Source organism: Emydura macquarii, unplaced genomic scaffold (assembly GCF_026122565.2).
Source record: "Emydura macquarii macquarii isolate MOO-44397 ecotype Brisbane River unplaced genomic scaffold, CSIRO-AGI_Emac_v2 contig_1253, whole genome shotgun sequence".
NCBI classification, from domain to species: domain Eukaryota; kingdom Metazoa; phylum Chordata; order Testudines; family Chelidae; genus Emydura; species Emydura macquarii.
In genome coordinates this window covers 75271276-75285369 of record NW_027131390.1, presented here as the reverse complement: position 1 = coordinate 75285369, position 14094 = coordinate 75271276, and the positions used below count along the sequence as shown (strand labels likewise).

General features: G+C 38.2%; 1 protein-coding gene across 2 annotated transcripts in view; it reads left to right on the top strand.

The window, feature by feature from the left end:
• The window catches only part of DCAF17 (DDB1 and CUL4 associated factor 17), a 38519-nt gene that overhangs the window by 9432 nt on the left and 14993 nt on the right, over positions 1-14094 (top strand). For both annotated transcript variants that reach the window (XM_067549863.1, XM_067549864.1), the window contains 5 exons: positions 5664-5800; positions 6967-7045; positions 7449-7538; positions 10404-10511; positions 11103-11208. In XM_067549863.1, the coding sequence (XP_067405964.1) occupies positions 5664-5800; positions 6967-7045; positions 7449-7538; positions 10404-10511; positions 11103-11208 (520 nt within the window). The remainder of the gene's footprint in view (positions 1-5663; positions 5801-6966; positions 7046-7448; positions 7539-10403; positions 10512-11102; positions 11209-14094) is intronic.

The following is a 14094-nucleotide window of genomic DNA, read 5'->3' as shown; positions in this document are numbered from 1 at the left end:
AGAGTTTTAAGTTACCCAGATAGAGAGTCCTTGGTATGTAAAAGAAGGTGATTTTTAAATTTAGTAGACATGGTATGCCAATTATTTCTGGCAGCCACAATAGCTGGTAATTGTTCTTTAGGGAATCAGTAGAAATCCAAGTGCAGCGCAGTGGAAAGGGATAAAGGAGCAACCAATTCTACTTCCAGCTGGAACCAGTCTGAGTTTCTACAGCATGAGGGAATGAGCCACTGTGCTGCTTGGCTAAGGATTGTTGCTTGATGGTAAAGTTTAAAGTTGGTACATCTAAAACCACTTGTTTTGACAGGGAGCTGTAATCTTTGTAAGGAGATTCTGGATTTGTTACCAGCACCTCACAAAACAGACCTGAACATGTTGTCAGTTTTTGTAAAATAAAAGGGAGGAATATGGATAAGGAGGGAATTCAGAATAAAAAGGATCTTGAGAATGGCATTAATTTTCATTGTTTATGTTCACTCGAAGGGAGAGGTAGTGCCTGCCATCTGTGTAAATAGTTTGCTAAATACATGTTTAATGGGGTAAAGGTAACCTTAACTATGTTTTTGATTTCCTTAGGGAAGAGGATGCCAAAATATCTGAGGTTTGTCTTTTGCCATCTAAGTGTCCCTATACAGGGAGAGCCACTTCCATCTAAATCCAATGAGATCTTTATTGTTTCCGATTTATCCCAATTGATTTTGTAGGCAGAGAATTTACCAGTTATCTATTGTTTATAGGATATTTGGAATAGATTGATCCGGATTTTTAATAAATAGGAGGCTGTCATCTGCATGTAGAAAAATTTGTCTCTGATTAGATCCCTTGAGTATCTTGGTGTTCCCTAATTTGTATTGCAAGAGGTCTAATGTTAGATTGAATAGGAGGGGGGAGAGGGCGTCCCTGTCTAGTTCCCTGAAAAGGATCAAAAGGGGGGAGATATTGTGCTATTAGTTATATTCCAATCCCAACTCTTGGATCCTAACGCCTTTAGCCATGAAATGAAGGATTTTCCCAACCCAGACGTATCCAGGGTAAGAAACCGATATCGTCAGTTCACTCTGTCAAAGGCTTTCTCTACACTGAGTGAAGGGATTGCATGGGAATTTCTAGAATGTTGATGGAATGACATAACATTAGTCAATCGATGTGTGTTATCTAATCTACGCTTTTTTAAAATAAATTCCACCTATTCAGGGTTAACCATATCACTTATTTTTTCCAGCCTTTTAGCCAATATTTGTATTTTTTACATTTGGATTGATTAATAAGATGGGTCTATAGCGGTTACATTTTTGCGCATCCTTACCTGGTTTAAGTAATACAGTAATTAGGGCTTCTCTCATAGAAGGAGGTAATGTACCTTTTTAAGGCGAAGGATTTTCTTTGAAACTTTGATAGAATTCTATCAGTAAGCTATCAGGGCCAGGGATCTTACCAAGACTCATTTCCTCCATGGCCTTGATTAATTTCTCTGATTGCAAAGGAAAGGCCAGCCTGGTCTGCTGTTAAGAGCTTTAACAAAATGATTTAGTTCTTCTGGGTCAGGTGGTGAATCATTATCATAAAGACTCTGCTGGAATTTAAAAAATGGATCATTGCTCTCTTTTTGATAGTAATAAGCTGCTTTTGTTCTGATTTGAGTTATAGTATTTGGGACCTTTGATTGCTTACTCTTAATTTATATGTGAAAATTTTTCTCACTCTCTGCCCTGACTCCCAGTATGTTTTGTGTGAGTCTAAAAGGAGCAAATTGGGCTTGTGCTGAAGTCAGTCTATTTACTTCATATGAAAGATTGATTCATTTTTTAAGATTTTCTTGGGAGTGCTAGTTTGAACATTTTTAATCCATAGCTTTAAATTGTTTGGTTAATTCTAGGATCTGAGCCTGGCTAGCCCTCTTCCTATGTGTTGAGTAGGAAATGATCCAGCCCCTAATAAAAGCTTTTAGTGTATCATGTAGGGTGGATTGGGATATATCCGGTGTGTTATTTGTGATAGAAAAAACCTGAATTTCTTTTGTTTCATAGTTCTGAAAATATTTATCGTTCACAAGTGAGTTCAGTATCCATCTTTACAAGTCCAATTTGTCTCAGGAGGGGTAGCATCCTGGTGCATGATCAGAGATCATAATAGACTTGATTTCATTATTAAGCACTGAGTCCACCAGATTCATAGAAATCTGTTTGTGAATACGTGGACTGCAGGGAAGAAAAAAGTAAAACCTTTCATCCATGGGTTTTGCAACTGTCATATATCTTTTAATTCCAGTTTTTCCTTAGAATCTTTTATAATGTTTCTAGCGTTTAATGGTGTACACTGGGGCTGGCCTGACTTATCTAAAAAAGGTCCAACACCTCATTAAAACCTCCTGTATGATGATTGATTCTAGTGGCATATTAATTAATTTGGGGGGGAAACTGTTTAAAAAAAGTGGAACATCTTTATTGGGTCCACATACATTAATTAGGGTATATATAGAGCCAGAGATCGTAGCCTTCACCAACAAAAATAACCTTCCTCCTCTTTATTTACATCTATAACTTGTAAAGTGTGTCTTTTTTTAAACAATATTGCTTACGTGTTTGGCTGCAGAGGAGAAATTGTTAAACACCCTTTCCCCTATCCACCTCCTAAATGTCTCTGCCTCCAAGTCACTAAGTGGGTTTCTTGTAGGAAGATATCTGCTTTCAGTGTACTACGATGAGTGATAATTATTTTTCTTTTTATCGGATGATTGACCCCTTTGATGTTCCAGGAAACGCAGTTTATTATATTAGTCATAATGAGTGCTTAGGTCAAATATCTCTTTATCAGATGCCTGAATAGTGTCATTGCTTGGGCTGTATACCTGGGTTCCTCCTCACCATGCCAGAGACATGAGGAGTGGCCTCATCACTCATTCCCCCATCACTCAAAACACCCAACTGGGGTATAAATGGATTCCCTTTAGTTTTATAAAGAAGAAATAGTCTCATATCAAGGGAGGGCTTGGTTTCTGCACTAGTCACAACAAAAAAGGATGAAGAAGGCTACCATCTAAAGTTAAGAACAAGTCTATAGTGGATGTAGAAGAAAAAAGTATACAAATTGTTTAAATAACCTTATCCCAACATAACTGGATCACTTGTGGATAAGGGTTCATTAGCAGAAGAACAGTTCTGCCTAAACTTTGCCTCTAGAGCTTTGTCCACGTACAGTTACATCAGCAATGTAAATCAGCATAAAATTTAATTCAACTTTAACAAAAATACAAATGAAAGAAAAAAAACTAAAAAAAAAACCTGACAGCTACGACTACACTGCATACAATAGTGTCATAATAACATTCTCAGTAATTTGGTGATTCATAATCAGCAATAATAATAATAATTATTCTTGGATAGGATTTTAGGAGATCAGATTTCTTTACAATTGGGGAATTGAAATCATTCATCTTCATTACACAGTTTAGATCTGATATCTCTTATAAGTGTACATTTAAGGCAAATGGATTGAACATTTCCAGATTTACTATAAACCCAAAATCTAGGAAATTAGATGGGGATGAAACAAAGTGATCAGGGAAGGAGAAAGAGGAGGAAGATTTAAAAAATAAAAATAAAGGTGGGGAGAGGTTGGAAAAGATATCTGGTTAGAGAGTGCCTCAGACAGAAAACAAAATCACGCTTCTCCGTTGAATCTTGCCGATCAATGGGTGTAAGGAATCCACAGCTCCAGTTAAACAGTTTGCTTGGAGTCAGGATTTTGAATGTGGATGTGCTTCCAGTGCACTAGATTTATGAGGGGGCTTGGGGTAAGATGGAGGCAAGCAAAGCAGGTGTGTCCCTATTGTAACACTCCAACTTGCTCACAGCAGCAACTGGAGCACATAACTGCTTCTTGAGTCTGGATGGAGGGTTCAAAATTCAATCAGAGGTGAGATCCTTCTTCTCAGCCACTCGCTTCCCAGCCAGTTCCCTCTACTGATTAACCAGGGAAGTTCAAAGAAATGAAAAGGAAGGAGAAGGAAGGAGACAAAATGGTGGATTTGCCCTTTACAATTGTTTTGTTAGACTGAGAATTAAATCCCACCACTGCAGTAACTGATCTGGCAAAGTTGTTTTAATGTATCCCATCTATATCTTTTGTGGGGGGTCTTTTGCTGTAGTGAGATCAGATGCCTTTCAGCGTCTTCTTGCTGTCATAAAGATAGCTTGCCTTCCTTTTTAACTTTGAAAGTAGAAGAGAAGGAAATGAAGAAGTCCAAATCCAATCATTTGGCTACGGCTCTTGATCTGTTGAATTTAGCCCTCTTCACTACATCCGTGGTGTAACTTGGGAAAATCATCTACTTGTGTCCCTTCCATGTTAGGTTTTAAGGGCTTTTTTTAAAAATGAGTTCCTTAATACTGTATTTTAAAAATCTTACTGTTCTAGCCTGGGACTTTGTATTAGGAGGGTGTTTTAGTGCAAAGGGAGCGGTGGGCTTTCTCAATATCTAACCTTGATTGGAGGGGAGAGACAAAAGCGCTGGCAACACGATAGATAAAAATTCCACAAGCTTGCCTTTTTCCAGCCCTTCTGGGAGATCCACAATTCTCAGATATTTTTCTCCTTGATCTTCCCTCAAGATCATTAACCTTCTCTTGCAGTGTTTTAATAGTCCTTTCCTGTTGCAGTGAGGTTATATTCACAATACTCTAGTCTTCTAGTGAAGAGATTCCGTTTTCAGCTTCCTCTAGTTTTGATGCTGAGCCTTGCAGATAGGTTTGAGCTGTACTAGTAATATTTTTATTTCAGTTATATCTTCAGATATTTTTCCCAAGATAATTTGTTCACTTGAGTTTTGTTTTAGCCAGTCCATAATTTCATTTAGTCTCAGAGGAGCAGCCTCTCCCTGGTCAGCCATCTTAGCTGCAAAAGGGCTCTCTGACAGCTTCTGCTTTTTAGGATTTTGTAGAAAGTCTGGAGCTGGAGCCGCATCCATAATGGTATTAAATTAAAATAAAAGAATTATAGAATATCTGGTGCATTTTGGGGAAGAGGGGGAGAGCGATTCAGTTGCTGGCAGTTGTAGATTTTAGGAGGTGGCAAAAGGTATCTTTAAAGCTATGCATCCACTGTCCCCCTAGTGGTTCTCGGAAGTCCTACCACTTACTTTAAAACTATTGCAGTCTTTTGTCTGTACGTTTCACTTTTATTTCAGGACATTTTAATTGCATCTGTGTTGTAGTCTGGGTGTGTAAATGCCTTCCATCACTAAGATATATTTATTTTGAATTTGGCCTCTACTCACATTTTTTTTGCAGCTACAGTTTGTCATGCACAGTTGGCATGGCATCCAGTTGCTTAATATCAAGTTTATTTTGGAACAATTACTCCACTCACAAAGTATGTCCAGACAGGAAGCTGTTCTGGTATAACTTATTCCGCAATAATTTTGCCAGTAAATTTCCTCATGTCGATTCAGCCTAAGTGATATTAATTGCACCTGCAAACAATAGTGCCCATAGTTATTTGTGCCTGCAAACTATGAGTGTGAAAAGGTAAGATGGTGTTTATGAATCTGGCCCCTAATCTCCATCTAGACCAAACAGTTTGCTTTAGAAACTATAGAGAGTAGGCAGTATGGCTTTCCTCAGGTACAAATTCAAACTTTTTACTAATCGTTTCTTTTTATGTAGGGGGAAGTGCTTCTCAATCCATCAGACTATAAATCTTCCCTTGCAGTTTTAACTGCTCATAACTGGCTCCTTCGTCTCTCTGCTAATACTGGAGACATACTGGAAAAAGTATACCTCACATCCTACTGCAAGTTCAGGTACTAAACATTGGCTGGGTTTTATACAAGTAATGTTTTGATTAGTTAGTATTATAGCAGTATTAGGGAGGGGGAATCACTTAATTTGTAATATATTAAAGCTGTTTTGTTCCTATGCATTCACAAAGCTTTGTTTAATACTGTATTATTTTGGAAGGTCAGAATCCATCTTGTCTAGCCATAGGTCTGCAGAATACATTTTTATGGATGGAATTTCTCTCAAATTCAGGGCAGGAAAAGGGTGAAGTCCAAAATTAATCAGCAAGTAACACCCTTCTTTTCAGACTCCACACAGGTGCAAATGGTTGAATGGGCCTGGAGGTAAACTATCCTCCAGATCAGAATGAAAGCATGCTGTGCCTGCAGTGATGGCCCCATTCTGTACCTGCTCTATGGATGACTTCAAGGCTTTCAATCTTGCACCTTTTGTGAGCACAATTCTCACACAGAATTTTCTTTTAGAAAAGTTTTAAACTTCAGCAGTGTAAATGTTAGGGACTTGAGTTTACACCTACATTTCCAATTAATTCATATAGAAAAGCAAGAAAACCACAAGATCAGGCTATCACTGGCTTTTCTTTGCCAATTTTACAACTTTTAATATTGCAGTAACATACCAGAATGTACCTTTTAGGATGTACAAAGCAAAATTCATAAAACAAGAAAAATAGTATCAATTCAGAAAAAAGCATTTTTTAATTTATGAATGTTCTTTTGCACAACGTATCCATTTTGCCACTTACGAGGAAGGCAGTTACTGCTACTGGAGAACTGCAAGCTTTTCTTTCAATTTCCAGAGGAAATGACCCATTTTTATGCTGGAGAACCAAAAAACTGGTTTATGACAAGAAGGGGGGAAATGCAGTAGCCAGTTTTGATATACTAAGAGCTTGCACTAGTGCTTGTCTCATTTTCCCACATAGAGTGAGGCAGATCTTGGCCCGCACCTCCATCGTTGTTGTGCTACTCCAGGTGCCCAAACATTCTCTAACCCAGATCGTGCACCAAGCAGAGCTTGGCCAGACACTGAGATCTGGTCCAGCATCCACATGATCTGAGTTGTGTTATAACCTGTATTACAAAAATCTTTCCATGTAAAATGGTGTATTTGCCTTAAAGTCTAAAAAAAATTACTACAATTAAAAATGCATTCTTATCATCAATAGGTATCTGAGCTGGGATACTTCTCAAGAGATTATGGTTATAAAGTCAGCTCAGCATAAGCTTCCAGCAGCAGCACAGCAGGTAGGTTTTCTCAAACATTCTGTCAGGTGAGGTATACGTAGCCAAATATTTACAGGATAGGTTCAGAGAGAACTCTTCATGAATTGCACCTGTGGCATTACCTAATGCAGATATGGAAATACTCTCGTCTTTTATGTTACTAGAAGAGAAATCTTGACTGGCTTTGTGATTAGAGGACAGGACTAGGTCAAGAGACCCTCCCCGTATGGCTTTGAGTCTGACTACAAGTTCTCTCAGCCTCAATCTCCTCTTGTGAAAAAAGCTGATAATCCTCCCCTAGTTCATGGGTGTTGTAAAGCTCAGAACAATATTTATTATGGTTTCATACTGCTAGATGCATGTCCTAGCATGTAATATTGCCTGAAATACAATAACTAAGTTCAGCATTACTGTTCTTTCCCAGGCAGACATCCAGCAGTCTGTGCTATTCTTTCTTGCTGTATTCAGAGTTCTACCTCTAAAATTTATTGGAATGCTGGAGATAAACAAAAAAGTGAGTTACTTTCTATATTAACTATGGTCCCAGGTATAGTAATTTAAAAAGCATTGTGTTGCCTCATTGAACATCTCAATAATGCAGAACTAATTCATATAACCCTTAAAAATAATGCAGTGGCTCATTTCCATAGTGAATGTAGCAATATCCCACTTCCCTTGGATAGAAGTGCCTACAGAGTGATTCTTCACTCAAGTGACCTGCTGGGAAAATACCAAGTTCACTGGGTCATTGGTCTGTTCCTAGACTGTGCATGGGGACTGTTATGTAGGTGCTACGAAAGGTTGTTTGAAACTAGTTCCTCCTTGGAGGAAGAAGAGAATTGAGAATTGGTAGGTGTTTCTGGGTTTTTAAGGAAGCTAGCTGTGATGATATCCCCATCCACCATGAGTGATATAATCTGTAAATACTATGTATAGTGAGAGAGGTTTTTAATTTGTATATACATTAAGCTGGAAAGATACCAGAAAAATAATCAAAACTTGAGTCTTACTGTGCCAGTCAAGAGGAAACGTCCTATCTGAGGCTTGTCTGTAATAGCATGTGCATTAGGAAATGTGATGTGAGAGCCAGGAGTGAAATTTTACTATCAACAAGTATCTCTGTCCTTAAGTAATTTGATTTGCAAGATAAAGTTTAAGAATTGGGAGATGAGCAAGAGGGCAAAAAAATGGCAACACTGTAATAAGTCTCTCTGAATGCACTATGTGTAAATCACTAAGTGAGGTTATTTTACAGTAAAATTATAAATTACTCAAGAGCCCATGTAAATGAATGTCTGACACAAACTAGAAATCTAATATCTTATATGCTAATATATATTTTATTTAAAGTTTACCAGAAAGCCTAGAATTTGACATAATTGAAAACAAACTTGTGTAAGGAATTTAATGAAGAGATTTCATCTGTGAGGATCAAATTCATGATTAAACTGTATATGCCAAAAATACTTATAAAAGAACCACTGGTACACCCTGCCTAATGGCCCCATTCTGCACCACTGAAATCAATGGGAGTTTTGCCATTGATTGCAATGGGTGTAGAATCAAGGGTTAATAGAGTCTGGCAAGTTCGTATCAGAAACTGGTGAAGTGCTGATCCGTTGGTGCAGATGTGTATCCTTTCCCCATATCAGCCATCTAGTTGGTGCTGAGGGGAGCTGGGACCTCTGAGGCAAACAGCTTGAAATCAGAGCAAGCCCTCTCAAGCTCTGCAAAGCATGAGGTTATTTTTGCTCTTCTAGCTGCTGCTTTCCCAACAGGCCCTAGTGCCAATCTTCATGCACCGTTTTCTCCACTGGCAGCCTGGCCAGTGTGGAGGACAGAGATGGCCTTAATCCAGAGTGTACTGTTGATGTAGCTCTGAGCGGCAGGGGTTGTCTTATTTGTTACTTGTCTGCCCAAGCTTAGCACAGTGAAACCCCAGTTCTTGACTGGAGTTCTTAGGCCCTACAGAAATACAAATAATTAGGGCTGGCCAGAGAAGGATTGTTCTGTTTCGTGGAGGATTTTGACATTTGCTTTTGTTCCAGTTCAGATCCAATTCTTTGAAAGAGAATGGACCCTGGTTCTGGAGCAGTCCACCTGGCAGGCTGCTCCAGAATCACAGATCCTGGAAGCCCTGGGAACGTGGGCTGCCAAGGGCACAGGAACTTGGAAACTTCGGTTCTCCAACATCCCCACAAGCAAGCTGGCAGGAAACCAAGCAGGGCTTCATCAGAATCCTGCCTGGGTTCTGTCAGAACTTCACAGAAATCAAGCTGTCTACATGGAACATTTTTATTTTGACAAATTGGCAAATTCTGATGAAAAAACATTTCAGCAGAAACTTTCCAACCAGCTGGACAAATAGTGATTAGTTCTGTGGAGAGAGCATCAAACGAGGCACATGGATTCAGATCTAATCCCCACTGATGTGGCCTCCAAGCAGGCAATACATGTATTTCTAAGACAGCCAGAATCTGACAGCATGCATTTGGGAGGTGGTTCCTGAGATGTGCTCTGGATCCAAGAGGTTGGGATTTTTTGCCCTACATTTAGGCCAAGGGATTTTGATGCTTGTTTTTGGCTTTTTCCCTCCTCCATTTTAATCACATTTTCACAAAATATATCTGATTAGCAAAGTGAAAACTTTACTCTTCATAAATTCTTTATAAATGTAGGAAGAAATGCACCTTGTAAGTGCAAGTGTGGCCCATTAAATATTAGGAATAAAGTTCATCTGTTTATATCCAAGAAAAGTTTGATTTGGTTTTCGTTGTTTTCCTTAGTGGACATGTGTGAGGCACTCTGGATAAATGAATAGCTATAAGCACCTCTCCATGTACCCAGCTAACTTGGGTTCAGGATCAGAGCTGAAACATCCTATATTGTACCCTGACTGACGAATTAGTAACATAGTTAACTTTTCAGCTATGTGCTGTCCCGGACCCCTGACCAGCATGAACATTTGCTTCCAGTTATAGAAGAGCAGAGAACCAGGAATCAGTATTCAAAAATTGTAATTCCAGCTCTGCTGCTGACTTATCATGTACCCTTAACCAACAGCTTAACCCTCTGTGCATTTGTAAAAACAGGATAATAAGTTACCCGTTTTAGAGGCATGTTGAGAATTAATGTCTGTAAAGATTTTCTGACTTCAGATAGTACATAAGTGCAAAGTATTATTATTGAAGTGCTAAAGAATAGCTGATTCGCAAAACTATCTAAATTAAAACATCCGTCAGTAATTTTGGAGAAGAGTCTAACAGCAAACAGGACTGTAAAACAATGTGAGTCAATTTCTAAGTCAAGCAGCCTTAGTGTTTTACATTTTCTTTACTGATCTCTTTCCTAATGGAATATTTTCTTTTCCTTGAGCCAGATATTTGGAAACAATGTGACAGATGTCGCTGTTTCTCATGGAATGCTGATTGTGACATATAGCGTGGGACTGGTCAAGCTCTATAGCTTCCAGTCTATCTCTGAGCAGGTAATGGAGCATTGAATTTGACACACAACCTATTGTACTTTGAGGAAACTGATTATTATTAAATGAGCACTGTATATGAAATGTCACTTTATAATAGAATGTATCAAACAAAGGATAGAATCCATGCTCTAAAAAAGTTAGTCTAAGGTATGAATGGGCACAGTACCTTACCAAACAATTCTAGCAGCATTATTCTCAAATTGTAAAATATACATAGGATGGGCACTGACATAAATAGATATCTTACTAGACACCACATAGAGACTGCTTACCAAAACAAGTATCTGCAGACTGCCACACATCAAGTCTGTAGTAACAGGAGAAAGTATTGAGGATGGAAACCAATATCAAGGAAGATTTCTTGATATGAAATGGAATCAGAGAGCATCTAGGCATGATATTCCCAGATTTAAATTTTGGAAAATCAGTTGTAGAGCTGGAAGTGAATTTAAACTATTTCGGCCAAAAAAAAAATCTAATAGTACTTAGAAAACTAGATTTTAGGCTCAAATGAACCATTTGAATAATGCAGTAAAACTGAACAGCAAATGCGTACATCAATAAAAACCAATTTGTTTTGCATTATTTTAGTTCACAGAGGAACAGTTTGATTTGGGGTGCGAATGCAACTGGAATGGTAAAGTTGGAATTGTAGGAAAATATCCATTTGGCCTTCCTTGTAACATTAAAATAACAGGTATTTTATCTTTGCATTATCAAGACTGATGGCTGTTATGTTTTATCCGTAGATCTTTCACTGCTGGCAAGACCATTTAAAACTGCTGTGTGCATGTTGTAATGTAACTCTACTTTTAGCTGAGTATTCATGTTATAATTCAGAATGTTTTCTGTTTTACTTCCAAACCCAAGAATTTACTAAATAGGATTTCTACAGAAAGTTAGAACAGGAACACAACTGCTTCAGAAACTTTACAAACTCTGCATAATCAGGAATCCCTTCACTTACCACTTTAATACAGCCACTTCTGGGGTGGAATGTGATAGCTGTTAAATCGCACACAGAAAAGCTATACAAAGGTATAACAAAGGAAGTGAGAAAGAGACTACTGTATCAAATCTAAACTGCAAGGAAAACTCAAATGGGACAGAATGTAATTTATCCAAATTGCAGTTTAAACTATTCTAGCTGTGTATAGTGTGTCAGTCACACTGAGCTTAATTCTAAGTGAAAAACTGACCAATTATGTTTAGACACACTAAGAAAACAACTCTTGTGTCCAGAACTGTCAGCTTACAACTATGGTGTTCTGTACAATTACTTTTTGTGTGTGTAAAGTTCTCAGACCCAAAAGGCTTATTCACACTAGTGCATCTAAGATCAGAATCTGATCTTAAAATTGTACCCAAGCCCACTACTTCCCCATCTCAGCACATTAATTGTTTTTCTTTTATTAAAAAAAATCTAGACTTTTTCCTCTCCTCCCCCCACAAAAAAATAGAGCCTCCTATGTTAATATTTAGGCACAAAAGTGCTAAGCAGTTGACAGCTCCCGCTGCTGTCAAATATGCACTTAGAATACCAACTTTAGACTCCCATTTTTTAAAATCTTGGGTCTTTTGTATTCAATATTTTAACAAATGACTATTCATATAAAAAGTGCATTTTATATTTACATAGTAATAGACAAAACAAGCCAGATACCTCAGCCTAATGCAAGTAATACACAAAGATACAATAAATACAGAGCTAGAAAGTAATCTAAAGCCTTAATTATGTAACAGCTTATGAAAACAAGTAATGAAACCTTGCAGTGATCATTGGATCAAATTCTGCAAAGGAGAGGCAGTTTAGGAACTCTCTCTTCAGTTTCCTCTCTGACTCAGTATATTAAATCATGACTTAATTTTGGAGGCCCTGTTGAAAATAGGTCTGTGGGAGTTTTGAAAGGCAGCTTATATTTGATACCTTTTCATGGCTTGTGGATCATTACAGTTTTGGGTCATGAGTTTTAAAGACAAAGTAAAAGAAAAAAAACCTTTTTGATCTTGAAGCTTATTCAAGAACAGTTTGTGGTTAGGACGTTTTCAGCTTCTGATGAACATTTACTGGAGCTGCTTTGTGGCGATAGTTACATTCCTGTGGCTTTTGAGTTGTTTTCTTTCACAAGTGAGATGGCCAGCTTAGCCTGTGCAGTGATGTGTCGTGCTTCTGTGAAGAAGCAGCTGACCTTTTTGAAGACTGCAGAGTCTAAACTTGTACTTGTTGAAACTTTGCTTTTTGGGATGCTTTGTGGAAGGTTGGAAAGCCATGGGGATGTATATTCTTCCACAGAACAACCACATCCTGGGCAGAAGTAATGAAAGCTTCCCAACATTGCTCTGCAAGGGTACCTTAACCCTGACCTGGAGAGACCACCTCCACAGATGACAGGATAGAGTAGTCACCTTGCTTATTCAGTTATTGGCCTCTCTGCCAAGACAGACAACAAAGGTGCCAGTTATGGTGGGGGTTTTATGATGTGGACACCTATCCAAGAGGAACTGCACAGAGATCAATAAGACAATGCACATAGGTGACCAAACAGCTGTTGGCTGGTAATGATTTTCATGTAGTACTGACCCAGGCCAAATTTGAAAGAGGCAAAAGGCACCTATAAACCTTCATAAATCCACCATCTAAAACACCCAGAACTTTAAAATGCTACCTTCTGCTTTTAAAAAACACATTTATTATGAGAGGATTCAGTAGTTTCATAAAAATGGAGAGGAAAATATCTTGTTCTTTATTTTTCCACATTTAGAAGAAATATACTAGTACTGCCAGGAGCAAATCAGGCTTTGCATTTAGATGATACTAGAGTATTTTGTGGAAATGAACAAAAGAGGCTCAAATAGTGATTGAAAATTGACATTTCTAGGATGAGAGTTTAAGAACAATGACAGTATTCTAAAAAAATAGTGGACTGCTGGGTAATGGGAGCAAGCACCACATGAAAGAAAGAAAGTGGAGATGGGAGGCAGAGTTGTAGCAGTCATGGTTTTGAGGTCTGATCTTTTAAAATCATTGGCAAAAAACACCACCATAAGTGTAAAAAGAGAGGCTTGAGAAGTCTATACTTTGTAAGGCTTTTGTGGCTAAAATGGGCTCAGAGTTAGTAATTTAGTCCATCCCCCTAAACTTTTTCAGGATTCTTAGTTGTTAATGCTTTTATAAAGAAAATAATCAGCCTGTCAGAATGGTAATAAGGTTTCATGAGGTTTCCCCCCCTATTTTTTAACCACCTCTAATTGCTATCAACCCTCTGCCAGTGCGTCTAGTCTACCACATATTGCATTTTCCCCCCAGAGACATCATTTATTATTAGCCATACCTTATTAAATCTTACTTAGACTCTCCCTTTTCACTAATGTTAAATCAAAAGTCTCTCCTTTTTTAATCTTCCTGTCCTACCTTATTGGCTGCAGCTAAACAGCTGCCACTTTCCACCTCAGATGCGGCTTCATTTCCAGGATAGTTGAAGCGACTCCTCTCAGAATAGCTGGCTGAGTACTTTGGGATCTTGGGAGGAAGGGAGCATTAGCTACATGTAAGTTCAGATATTGAATGCAGTAATACCACGTC